General features: G+C 48.0%; 1 protein-coding gene across 1 annotated transcript; it reads right to left on the bottom strand.

Moving 5' to 3' along the window:
• Positions 1 to 4,365: 4,365 nt before the first annotated feature.
• On the bottom strand, positions 4,366 to 12,781 carry ZNF668 (zinc finger protein 668). Its single transcript, XM_037134303.2, has 3 exons — positions 12,672 to 12,781; positions 6,373 to 7,041; positions 4,366 to 5,813 (listed from the first exon to the last, which is right to left on the bottom strand). The coding sequence occupies exons 2-3, from the start codon at positions 7,017 to 7,019 to the stop codon at positions 4,598 to 4,600; spliced, it is 1,863 nt and encodes a 620-aa protein (XP_036990198.1). The 5' UTR covers positions 7,020 to 7,041; positions 12,672 to 12,781; the 3' UTR covers positions 4,366 to 4,597.
• Positions 12,782 to 12,847: the final 66 nt, after the last annotated feature.

The raw sequence follows: 12,847 nt of genomic DNA, 5'->3' as shown, positions 1-12,847 counted from the left end.
AACTAACTCAAAATGAATCAAAGACCTAAATCTAAGCATTTTTAGTTATAAACCATTTATAGATTATTTAAAATCTATAATTTTTGTCGGCTGGTGTAGCTCAGTGGATTAAATGCCAGCCTGCGAACCAAAGGATCGCTGGTTCAATTCTCAGTCAGGGCACATGCCTGGGTTGCAGGCCAGGTCCGTAGTAGGGGGTGTTCAAGAAACCACCACACATTTATTTTTCTCTCCCTCTCTTTCTCCCTCCCTTCTCCTCTCTCTAAAAAATAAATATCTTTTTTAAAAGTGTCTTCATTTAAAAAAGTTTATAATTTTTAAACTTGCAAGTTTATAAAACTCTTAGATGAAAACACAGTAACAAATCTTCATGACCTTGGATTAGGAAATGATTTCTTAGATGTGGCTGTCAAAGCACTAGCAACAAAAGAAAAAATAGATAATTGGACATCATCAAAATTAAATTTTTTTTGCTTCAAAAGACACCATGAAGAAGTGAAAAGACAATCTACACAATGGGAGAGAACTCTTGCAAATCCTGAGGACCCTGTATCTGAAACTCTTCATACAACAGCAAAAAGTCAAAGAACACAATTAAAAAACAGGCAAAGGACTTGAATAGACATTTACTCAAAGATGATACACTAACGGCCAATAAGCACACGAAAAGATGTTCAATATTACTTGTCATCAGGGAAATGGAAATGAAAACCATAAATTCACACCAACTAGGATGGCTATAATAAAAGAGATAGATAACAACACGGTTGGTGAAGATGTAGAGAAATTCAAGCATTCATACCCTGTTGGTGGGAATGTGAAATGGTGCAGCCACTTTAGACAACAGTCTGACAATTCCTGAAACGGTTAAACAACAGTTACCTATGACCCAGCATTTCCACTCCTGGATATACACACAGAGAATTGAAGAACATGTCCACACAGAAACTTGTACATGAATGTTCATAGCATTACAATAGACAAAAATGGAAACCCAAATGTCCATCACTAATAGATGGATAAACAAAAGTGGTATACCCATAAAATGGAATATTATTTGATAATAAAAAGGAATGAGATACTAATCAATCTACAACATGAATAAACCTTGAGACTGTTATGGTAAGAATATTAAAAAGCCAGTAACAAAAGACTAGATATTGCATGATCCCTATATGAAATGTCCACAATAGACAAATCCTTAGAGACAGATATGATTAGTGGTCACTAGGGCTGAGGAAAAGGCACTGGGAGCAGGGGAAGATCAATAGGCATTGACAGATAATAGGTATGGAGTTTCTTTTAGGGAGATGAAGATATTCTAAAATTAGATTGTGATGGTTGCATAACCCTGTGAGTGTACTAAAACCCATCGAATGGTACAGTTCAGATGTATTAAGCATATGGTATATGAAGTACATCTTAATGTAGCTGTTAACTTTATAAAAAGTCAACTTGTTTGAGTCCTCTGGGGTATGAGATGTCTAAAGTGTCAGAGAAGGTGAAGGAATGAGTGGGTTGCTGGGCTCAGAAAGGGAGCAGGAGTTGTGGATTCCTTCTGAACATCCACAGGACTCACTTTTTCCTTCATTGTAAACACCCAAGTATATCTGTTGATTAGTGTATATGGAATATTTGTATCAATTTCTTTTTCTAATGATTTTATTTTTAGAGAGAGAAAGAGAAGGAGAGAAATATCAGTATGTGGTTGCCTCTCATGTGGCCCCCACTGAAGACCTGGTCTGCAAACCAGGCATGTGCCCTGAATGGGAATCAAACTGGTGACTCTGGTTCGTAGCTCATGCTCAATCCGTTGAGCTACATCAGCCAGGGCTGTATTAATTTCTTGCTCATGATCACAAATCAAGTCGGTAGTAATCAAAGTCCCCCTGTTGCAATCCCCAGTTTGGTCTGCTTCTTTCTTGGACCCCTTCTTTCAGACTTTGGTCTCAGCTTGAACAGGCAGGAGTCCTGACGTCAGTGTTGTCCTGCTCTGCAGGCAGGGGGATGGGTAGTGAGTATTCTTGGCCAGACAGGTACCCTCGTCCCCTAGCCATGACGCCCTGGCACCTGCAGATGCTACATGCTCCCCTTTGTTCTGCTATGGAGAACAGGAATGAGGGCCTGTTCCAAAGCCTGGGCATGACAATGCTGAGTCAGGCCCCTGACATCAAGCGAATTCCTATTACTCATGCTCCTGGTGCTGGCTGGTATACCAGTCCTGGAGTAGGACCAGCTGCTGCAAAGTCCCTCCTGACTGGCCCATGGGTCTGGAAATAAGCCACACACTTATGTCCTGAATCTGCCAACTTGGTAACCCCCAAGTCTAGAAATAAAACGGCATGGAAAAGAGGACCTGGTCCATTCTGACCTTTGGCTTTGTTTTGGCTTATAAATGGCGAAAGCCCTAGTGTCTGGAATTTATAGTTCAGAATCAGTTCTTAAGTATTCTTCTAGAAATATTCTATATAATAACTTGAGTACTTATGCATAATGTGTTCTAAATAGGAGCATGCTAACCACACAGCTTTGTACTTTTATTTCACTTGACCTATATTTTGAATATTGTTCAACAATATAGATTGATAAGCCTCATTTTTTAAACAGCTGTATTATGTATTTTATAGTGGCTAACTGTAGTCCTTTGCTAATGGATTTAGGGTGTTCCCATTATCACAAATTTTGCTGTATTAAACATTATCTTCAATTTTACCTTTTAAGTGGGAAAAAATTTGAGGTGTAGGTTCTTTGAGGTATATGTGCCGAGCCAAAGGGTATGTCCATTTCATTTCTTGATAAATGTAATCAAATCACCTTCCCAAGAGGCTATACCAACTTACACTAAATGTGAGCCTCTTTTATTTTTCATTTTGGTCTTTAAAAAATTACTTTAAAAGATGTGTCACCTTTCAGAGTACAGATATAATTATAAAGTTACTTGACAGCCTATCCTCTTCCCAGATTTGAATAACCACACTTATCACAAACTAATTTCCCTGAAGTGGTTGGGGCTCTTTCTGAACCCTCTCCCCTACTCCACTGATTAATTTATTTTGTGCCAAAAATATCCTGTTTTTCCTCTAGTGCTTTGGTGTCTGATTACCTAGTATATAAATACATTGCCTCCACTGTTTTTTAAAAATGTATTGTATAGGAACTTTGGGTTCTCAAGTTCTGTTAAAAAATCCTTTCTGGGTAGCAATGAATTTAAGTATGAAGCTGGGGGAATCAACAGCTTTTAATATGTCTTTCCATTTAGATACATGGTATATGTTTCCATTTAGTTAGGTCTTATATTCTTCAGGATAGAGGGATCATTTTCTTCATGTAAATTTTGTATATTTCTTGTGAGGTTTACATTTTATAGTTTATGGGTTTTGTTATTGTGAATGGGACCCCTTTTTCAAGTATATCTTCTAATTTGTTATTGCAGTATATAGGAAATATAAGGGCAGACCCCCCAAACCCAAATTTTTAATAAAAATTGTATTTATTCTTACATGTTTAAATTTCAGTCACCTTCGAGTGCTCTCCATTTGATGCAATACACATATCGAGACCCTTTTTCCACTGCTCAAAACATTTTTGAACTCGTTGATTTTGATGCCTTTTAAGTGCTCATGCTGTTTTTTGTTTCACCTCTTCCACATCGGCAAAATGTTTCCCTTGGAGGATATTTTTTATCCAGAAAACAAAAAAAGTTGCTTAGGGTGAGATGGGGTGAATAGGGAGGGTAGGGTGTGAGAAGGTATGCTCCCAAATCACCTATCATGAAATGGGCAAAGGGTTGAAAGAGTCTTAAAAAAAAATTTTCACTGATGCTGAAGGCTGCTTCTCACAACACCACCAGCTGGTAGGTACATTGATACAGATGGGTTCCTAGAACACTCACATAGCGAGGAAAGCCTAAACTACAAGGGGCCAACCTCCAGAAGATAATTCCAGTTTTTTGGAGGTTGTATACTAATTTTGGGTCTCAGTTTATTCTCTGTAAAAGGATAGAAGCAGAACTACTTAATAAAAAGTCTCCGTACTTAAGTACGGGATACACAAAGCTAAATAGATTTGTCTGTTGCAGGACTCATGAATGGCTTTAATACACTGTTGATCAAGAATCCACAAGAAAGGCACAGGGAATTTCCTGTACTTAATTGATCATGAAACCCTATCACAAGACATTCTGAAACATTGTTTGAAAAAAAATGCACCCGATAGCATAATCAACGAAATATAATTAAAAAAAAACAGAACAAAAAAGCACCCAAAGACCCTTCTAGTTTGTCAATCTGGGGGGTCCCCAATGAACCTTATTTGATGCCCACACTCCCTCCCTTGCCCCCAACCACAACACAGAAGACAACCCAGTGTCAAAGCAAATGCTTTAATAAGTGTTAATCAGAGAGTCATGTCTCTCAACAGTGGGTGCCAGCCCCCACTGCTCCAGATCTTTTTGATGGGAAGGTAAGCTGGCAACCCAGCGGTGGGTGGGGGGAGGGGGGCAGGGGTCTGTAGTCTAAAGAGTAAGCTGGGGCCAAGGGAGGTTCGGGAGGCACCCTATGGGGAGCTGAGCTCCTAGAAGTTCAAAGGGGCATGGGCCTCAGGCTGGCCCCTCTTCAGGCATTCCTAGCAAAGCCACAAGGGGTTCAAGGGGTGTGGGGGTGCTGACAGGCACAGGGTGGGTACGTTCATGCTTGCGCAGGTCACTGGCACTTAAGAAGGCCTTGGGGCAGTGGGGGCAGGTGTAGGGGCGCACAGAGCTGTGTGTACGGCTATGCTTGCGTAGCCCAGCCCGGTCTGAAAAGCTCTTGCCGCACTGGGTACAGGGAAAAGGCCGGAGCTCTGGGTGTGAGCGCTCATGCCGTCGCAGCAAGGTCAGAGTGGAGAACGTTTCCTTGCACTCCCGGCACACAAACTGTGGTGGCTTCTCATCAACCTCCTCACCCCCCACCTCACCTGTCCCCTCCATGGGACCAGGAGGAGCCTCCCCAACCCCAGCATCTTGGCACTCCACATGCTCCACAGTCATGCCTACCACTTGCCACTGGGTGGCCATCACACCGCCTGATTCCGGGGGCAGCCCTAGCAGCCCTGCTGGAGGATCCGCCAGCCCTGCACCTGCTGCTGGGGCCACTGAGCCCTCGCCTGCCATGCTGACAGGTAGAGCTAGCCCCACTACCAGCTCCTGTTGTGGGGGAGCTCCCGTGGCCTCACTATTTCGGTGGGTCCGCTCGTGCTTCCTCAGGCTTGACGATACCACAAAGGATTTTCCGCAGGCATTACAATGGAAGGGGCGCTCACCCGAATGCACCCGGCTGTGCTTAGTGAGACTGGCTCTCTCGGCGAAGGCTCGCCCGCACTCCTCACAACGGAAGGGCCGCTGGCCTGAGTGCACCAACGCATGACGTTTGAGGTCCCAGGAAGCCACGAACGTCTTGTCACACTGCAGGCACTTGAACGGCCGGTCGCCCGTGTGCACCCGCCGGTGCATGGCCAGATCCGCTGGCTGCCGGAAGTCTTTGCCACACTTCTCACAACGGTAAGGCTTCACGCCCTCGTGCGCCCGTTGGTGGCGCCGGAAGCTCGAGGGGTCAGAGAACATGCGGCCGCAGCGGGGACACAGAAAGGGCTTTTCACCAGAGTGAGTGCGCTCATGGCTCTGGTAGGAGCTGAGCTGTGTGAAGCCCTTGCCACAGGCTGGGCAGCGATAGGGCTTCTGTGCCGCATGGATCCGCTGGTGGCACGTGAGCGAGGATGAACGGGAGAAGCTTTTCCCGCACTCTGAGCAGAGGAAGGGGCGCTCACCAGTGTGGGACCTGTAGGAGTGTGGGGGAACCCAGCATGAAGGTGACTGGCCCATCACCTGACCCCTGCTGCCTGTCTGCTCTGTAAGTTAGACCTTAACATCCTGGAGACCTTGGCCCACTCCCTTAAGAGCCACAGAGCTACACCCCAGAGTAAAAAACCTTCAGGCTGGGCATCTAGATTCCAGAAGACCCCTTTCTGCTCTGCAAAGGCTTAGACATATCAGGTCCCACTCATACTTCTTGTACTCCACCAGAGACCCTCTGAGTAGCCCAACTTCAAGCCCTGACCCTTTCCTGTGGTCCAGGAACCCTGGCCAATCAGACCCCACTTACATGGGCCCCATCCCAAACCAGTATGCCCCACCCCATCAAACCACCAACCAGCCAGGATCACTAGCTTCCCCCACAAACACACTACCCACTACTCATAGCTCCACCCCTCTCAGCTTCCCATTGGCTCATTCTGCTCCTTAAGACCCAAGCCCAGGCCGCACTGGTAATATAGCAGCCTCTGTGTCCCACCTCCACCCCACTGACCTGCTCTTCCTAACCCTTCAAGAGCCCTCACCGCTCATGGTTGCGCAGGTCCTTGAGCTCGGCATAGGCCTTGCCGCAGCGCTCACAGCCATAGGGCCGCAGGCCAGCATGTGTGCGCCGGTGCTTGCGAAAAACAGAAGGGTCAGCAAAGCTCTTGCCACAGTCTGTGCAGGTGTAGGGCCGCTCACCCGTGTGACCACGCTGGTGGATCTTGAGCTTGGAGAGCGCGCCATAGGCTTTGGGGCAATGGGCACAGCGGAAGGGCAGCTCACCAGCGTGTGAGGCCAGGTGCACGCGTAGACACACAGGCTGCATGAAGCGGCGGCCGCACTCGGGGCAAGGGAAGGGCTTTTCACCTGTGTGGCTGCGTCCATGACTGCGCAGCTCTGGTGCTGTTTTGTAGGCTTTGGGGCACAGCGGGCATGCATAAGGCCGAGGCTTAGCTGCTGCACCTGACACTTTTTCCCCACTGGCATCCTCTGCTTTGGGTTCTGTCTCTGGCTTCAGCTTCACCTCTGCCACCTCCTCTGTGCAGTCTATAGGCCCATGTGTGGCAGCGTGGCGCGCTGCCCTGGGTGCATTTGGAAATGTCTTGGTACAAGACAGGCACTTGTAGCGGCGGCCAGATCGCTTGTAGCCGGGACCTAGGGACTGGGCCTCCGCAGATTCCACCTCCATAGTCTCGATGCACAAACCTCCTCTGCGAGAGAAGCAGAGTTAGACAGAAGACACATTCCTTTGCCATTCTCCAAGGACTCTCCCCTCATCAAGGCCTTCATGAGGCCTCAGTAGGACCCCTAACTTATTTGCATTTCCCACCCAGGACCTCCACATCCTTCCTTTCATTCCTGGCTCTGACACTGCTCAAGTTTCCTCTCTGGTCTGTTTTCTGATCAAAGGAACTGGACCGGGTGACTTCAGAGAGGCTAAGGGAGGAGGTTGGGGTCATCAGAATGTCCACCTGCACTTCCCTCCACAGCCTGAACTTTTCCAGATGCTGCGGCATTCCTGGAAGGCCCTGGTTCCATCCATCTCACCATCTTCCTTTTTCAGCTCAGCATTCAAGGCCTGTGCAAGGATCCAGGGTGCTGTGCAAGGCAGCAGACAGAGAGGTACCCAAATGTAGGTCTGGCCTGAAGATCTCTAAGTGCTCAGGGAAGACAGAGGTGGGTCGGAAGGACAGTAGAACCAGTGGACTAAATATGGTGACTGGCACCATCTGTCTGGAAGTGATAGGTCCCCAACATATTTATTTTGTTTTTCCCCTCTGTTTGGTTAGCTTTTGGAGGCAGCCAACTGTTCACATAGATTTCTGGTCTTGCATAGCTGTACGGAACTCTACTCCAGACAGGAATCTTGGTCTACCCTCTACTCTGGAATCATTGTGGGCTCCTACTCCCAATAGCTCTAGTAATGGGACGCTCAGTCACTCTCAAGGCAGTTTGAACCACTGCTAGCTGTTAGAAGCCTCTGAGTCATAATCAATGATTCTGACCTAGCCTGGCCTCCTGAGACACCCACTCTTTAGTGGAGGCCCCTTCATTCTCAGTTCAGAGCCCAGACACCCTCCACACAGCTGTTCTTGTGGATCGTGGCTGGAAGGAAATAGGATTAACAGCTGTATCAGCCCTAACACCAGCTCATCCCCCACAGGGGATGAAGGGAAGAGGATTATGGCACATCCACTTAAGGAGTGCTCAGCAGCAGCTGCTGGGGGTAGTCTGGGTGGGGGTGAAGATATGCTACAGAGAGGGGAGGGAAGCCTGGTGTGCCCAGAAGCTAGGTTGTGGGGAAGGAAGCCTGAGTTCTCCTGTTCCTTTCTAAGCCTGTTTCCCCATCTGTATACCTCAGCGGTTGGTGGCTTCTAAGTTATGACCCAGGGAGGACACTGGAGCCCCTTGAGTGACTGGCAGAGGCTGCATCTTTAGTCAGTATCCTTCTGCCCAATGGACCTACCTCAGGCCCCCACCCCTACACATATAATCAAGTGTGCACAGGCAGCCAGCATATTCTCCTTAAAGTACCAAGTGACACTCAAGAACTTTCCATGGCTTCCATCATACCATGCAAGTTCCCAGGTCCTTCCTGGCTGTTACAAATCCCACCAGTCCTTCCTTTGAGCCCCACTTCCCACAGGAAGCTCTTCCTGCATCTCCCCTTTGTGTTTTGGGCCACGATGCCACATATCTCTGTTCCACCCTCAGCTTGTTTTTTTTTTTCTTTTCATTTTTTTTTCCCCACTTTTCCCACTAAATCCTGAGGCTGGAAAGTGAGTTAAAGGGCTTAAGGACCAACTTCCTCCAAGGCCTGAATTACCCCTAGAGTTTCCAGGGGATCCCTCCCTATCTCTGAATAAGGCACTCACTACCCGACTTCCAGATCATGTTTGGACAGTCTGCCTGATAAAATTTCTCTTTAATAAAATATGATAACTCTCATTTACAGAGCACTTGCTAAATAATAGGCAGTATCCTAAACTCTTTTTTTTTTTTTTTTTAAGATTTTACTTATTTATTTTTAGAGAGAGGGGAAGGGAAGGAGACAGAGAGGGAAAAAGACCATTGTGTGAGAAACAGTTGCCTCTCACATGCCCCCAGCCGGGACCCTGGTCCACAACCCAGGCACATGTCCTGCCTGGGAATCAAACAGGACACCATTCAATTCGCAGGCTGGTGCTCAATCCACTGAGCCACACCAGCCAGGGCAACAGCCTAAGCTCTTTACACATATTAACTCACTTAAATTTCATGTTGATACCATAAGTGCTATTATTATCCATTTCCTTTCACAGATAAGGGAACTGAGGCCCAGCGAAGCAATATGGCATTGTGCTTAATAACCAGCCCAAGGTCACACAGCTAGTAATTTCCCAGCTGGGAGCTGAATCCAGGTGTTTAACTTGCCTCGAGTTGTTGGACTCTTTCTTGCTCAGTGATCTGGACCCTCCCAGACTTATCTACCCCCCAGGCCAATCCCGCAGTGGCCAGACTCTGAGCTCAAGTCACACCTTCATTTTGTCTCATCCCTGCAGAACTACCTTGAGACCTGAGCCAGCACCCTTTACGGGTGCTTTCCCTCTCGGGGGACTGGACCCTTGGGTTTTGAGCTCTGGGCTTCAGTCTTCCTATCCGTGAATCAGAAACCAGATAGCTGGATTGGTAAATCTCTCCTAAGGCACTTCTCAGGGGAAAAGTTAGGTGTACCAGGTTGGTCCCAGCAGGCACCAGCTCCATGAAAAGCAGAGGGCCAGATAGGTTAGGCCCCTGTCTAAAACTGCACCATTATCTCCTCACTTCACCTCACTTCGGTGAGGACCCTTCCACCACCACTGCCTACAGTTTCTTTAAGTCAGGCCTGTGAACCCCACACATGAGAACAATCATGCAGGGAGCATGGGGCAGGACTCAGAAATCTTTACTGTGAGCACATTCTGGCTCATTTCAAGCAACACACAGTATTTAGGAACAAAAGACACATCCTCAGGGTCTTCACAATTTTCTAGGAAAGAGGCGTTTTTACTACACCCAGTGCACATTAAGCTCCCATAAAAGAAAAAAAACCTGCACCTGCACAAGAACATAGTCAAGTGGCCCCGAATCAAACTCAAGTCTTCAGCGCTCCAGGCTGGGCTCTTTCTCTCTAGTGGTCATTTACTTAAGGCTTATTAGCCAAATCATTAGACTTTCTACTGCTCCTAGGACTAAGATCAGTATCTTTTTCACAGCCAGCAAGGTCCTGAATCATCTAACTCCTTCCTACCTTAACTCCCACTCTTCTTCCCTGGCTCACTGGGCTCCAACCACACAGGGTCCCTGGCTTTTCCTCAAAGAGCTAAATTCCTTCCCACTTAGTTCCCTCTGCTAGAACTACTATTCCCCCAAGGATCTTTGTGTAGCTATCTCTGATTTTATTTGCACTTCAGGTCCCTGTCACTTTCTCAAAGAGGGTTTTCCAGACCACCTTTCTTAATGCTATCTGGACCCTTGCTAATCGCTCCCTATCCTCCCCCATCTTTAAATTTTATTTATTTATTTTTAGACAGTGGGAGAGGGAGGAAACACGGGTGTGTCAGAGAAACAGCAATTGGTTGTCTCTTGCACACCCTCAGCCCCCAACCAGGGACCTAGCCTGCAACCCAGGCATGTGCCCTCATTGGGAATCAAACTGGTGACCTTTTGGTTTGCAGGACTATTCTCAACCCACTGAGCCATATCAATCAGGACCTCCCCTCTCTTTAATTTCCTTTATGCTGCTCATATGGCTAATATTCCTTGCAAGCTGACCATGGGCCAGGTATCATCCTAAGAATTTTATGTATACTACTCAAGCTAAGCTTCACAATTGCTTAGAAGTTTGTTATAGACTGAATGTATGTCTGCACAGAGGAAAGGCTACGTGAGGACATAGCGAGAAGGTGTCTGTCCACAAGCCAGGAAAAGAGTCCTCTCCAGGAACTGAAATGGCCAGCACCTTGATCGTGGACTTCCCAGCCTCTAGCACTGTAAGAAATAAATTTCTGTTGCTTAAGCCCCTGGTAGGTGTTTTTTTCTGTTATGGTAGCCTGAATAGGCTAAGTTAAATGGTATTATTTCCTCCATATTACAGACAAGGACACTGAGGCACACAGAAATGAAGCAGTCATGGTCACAGCCTGTATTCACAGCCAGGTGGGCTGCCTCCCAAACTTCTGCTCTCGGTCCCTTGATTATTGCTTTGGTAGCACTTACACATTTTATGGCTTGATTACTAATTCTCTGTCTCCAGCACAAGAGTCCATGCTAGTGAAGAGCCAGACAAGAACCTTTATTATTCTGTATCTATTTGACCTAGAACTGTGACTGGTGCCCCAAAACAAATGGAAAGAATCGACCTCTGAGATGGAATTCAAACCCAGGCCTATAGCCTCTGCCTCCCCCACAGTAAGCATTTGTGAGAATGCCCATCAACAACCACTGATTAACTGAATTTCTCTGACTGTCCAAGTTCTCAAGGTCCAACTATCACCCCTATTTCCTACAATGGCTTAATTGCTCTAGTGGGGAAGTAATGAAAGACATTACTTTCCTTCATTACTTCCCTTCATTCCTTCATTACTTAGGAGACAGATGGAGTCCTGCTTTCTGAACAGGCTCTAAAAGCCAAGGATGGAGAGATTTCATTCCCAGAGAGTGTAAACTAGAACCCTGCAAGGAGGGATGAGGTGAAAAAGGAGCCACTATTTACCACTGCACTTCAATTTCCCTTGTCTAAACAAGTAGTCACCCACAGGCCTCACAGACTTGGTGAGATGGGGAACTGTAAACCGTGCAGAGGTGAGAGGTAATTATCTCTTAGGCCTCCAATCTGGTCAGTTCACAACATAATCCTAAACTATTTTTCCAGCCTCAGCTCCAGCAGGTTTCCCCTCCCTACAGCAACCTAAGCTTCAGCCACAGTTCACAAACTCCCCCACCTAAATGCATCTCCACCTAAGCTTCAGCCACAGTTCACAAACTCCCCCACCTAAATGCATCTCCACATGTACTGCCCTCTGTCTCGATTCCTTGCTTTCTCCAATGGGAAAATTCTTTTGCATCCAAATACCGGCTTTCCCAGTGCTCTCAGACATTGGCAGAAATAAGGGCACTACCGCGCTCTAGGCCCCAATTTTCTCAACAGTAAAATGGAGCCTCTCAGATCCATGGGAGTTTGAAGAGCGTTAGGGCCTATCGCACACACTGAGGAGGGCCCAAGAGTCGCAGAAACGCTGCACTTCTAGCTCCCTGCAACCAGACGTATCTGCACTCCAGCCACACAGCCCCGCAGGGCAGGGCTCTGAGCTGACTCGACTTGGAATAAGCCCTGGAAAAACATGGTAAGGAGTGAACGAAGAATCAGAGAATGAATAAATGAATGGGCCGGGGTTGGACAAAGACCTGCAAAAATGGCGTTCTTTAGGACCGCGGAAGGGATGGCCAGGACCTCGGCCGGGGAGGGGGCCGCAGGCTCCGGGTCCCTAGCTGGGCTGGCCGCGCGCCTGGGACAAAAGCCTGCAACATGGAGGACTCTAGGACCCCCGGGCCCGCACCGCGCGAGGAGCGCAGTTGCGCCGGCGGAGTCCAGGCGTCCGCAGCAGCCGGCCGGCGGTGACGGTCGGCGGGTTCTAGGACCCGCTGGGCCCGGAGCGCGCCCGCGCCCTCCCGGGGCCGCACTACTCCCGCCCCGCCCGCGCGGGTTGCGCCAGGCCAACCCCATCCGTCCCCGGCATCCACAGGAAAATAGGTTCTCTCGGATTTCGTCCGTTCTAGGGGCGCCCAGGGGTTCCCGCGCCTTCCTGACGGTGTTTCCTACCTGAACGGACTTGGGCTGGCTCCGTAGCGTCAGCTACAGCTCCTCTCACCAACAGAGCCCCGGACACTGCCCGGGAAAGGCAGGCACTAGGACCCAGAGTGGGGGAAGGGGAAGGTGGGGAGGCGGGGCCGGCAGACGGAAGTGGAAGGGAGCTTCCGCGGATAAGAAGAAAAGCA

The sequence above is a fragment of the Artibeus jamaicensis genome, unplaced genomic scaffold (genome assembly GCF_021234435.1).
Source record: "Artibeus jamaicensis isolate MK-2021 breed Jamaican fruit bat unplaced genomic scaffold, CSHL_Jam_final contig_700, whole genome shotgun sequence".
In the NCBI taxonomy this organism is placed as follows: Eukaryota; Metazoa; Chordata; class Mammalia; order Chiroptera; family Phyllostomidae; genus Artibeus; species Artibeus jamaicensis.
Note: the sequence above shows the minus strand (reverse complement) of the source record. Positions and strands in the feature narration are given on the sequence as shown.

Coding starts and splice junctions, on each gene's coding strand:
- ZNF668 (XM_037134303.2), bottom strand. CDS start 7,019: ATGGAGGTGGAATCTGCGGAGGCCCAGTCCCTAGGTCCCGGCTACAAG. Junction 5,814..6,372: donor GACCTGCGCAACCATGAGCG/GTGAGGGCTCTT, acceptor ACACTCCTACAG/GTCCCACACTGGTGAGCGCC.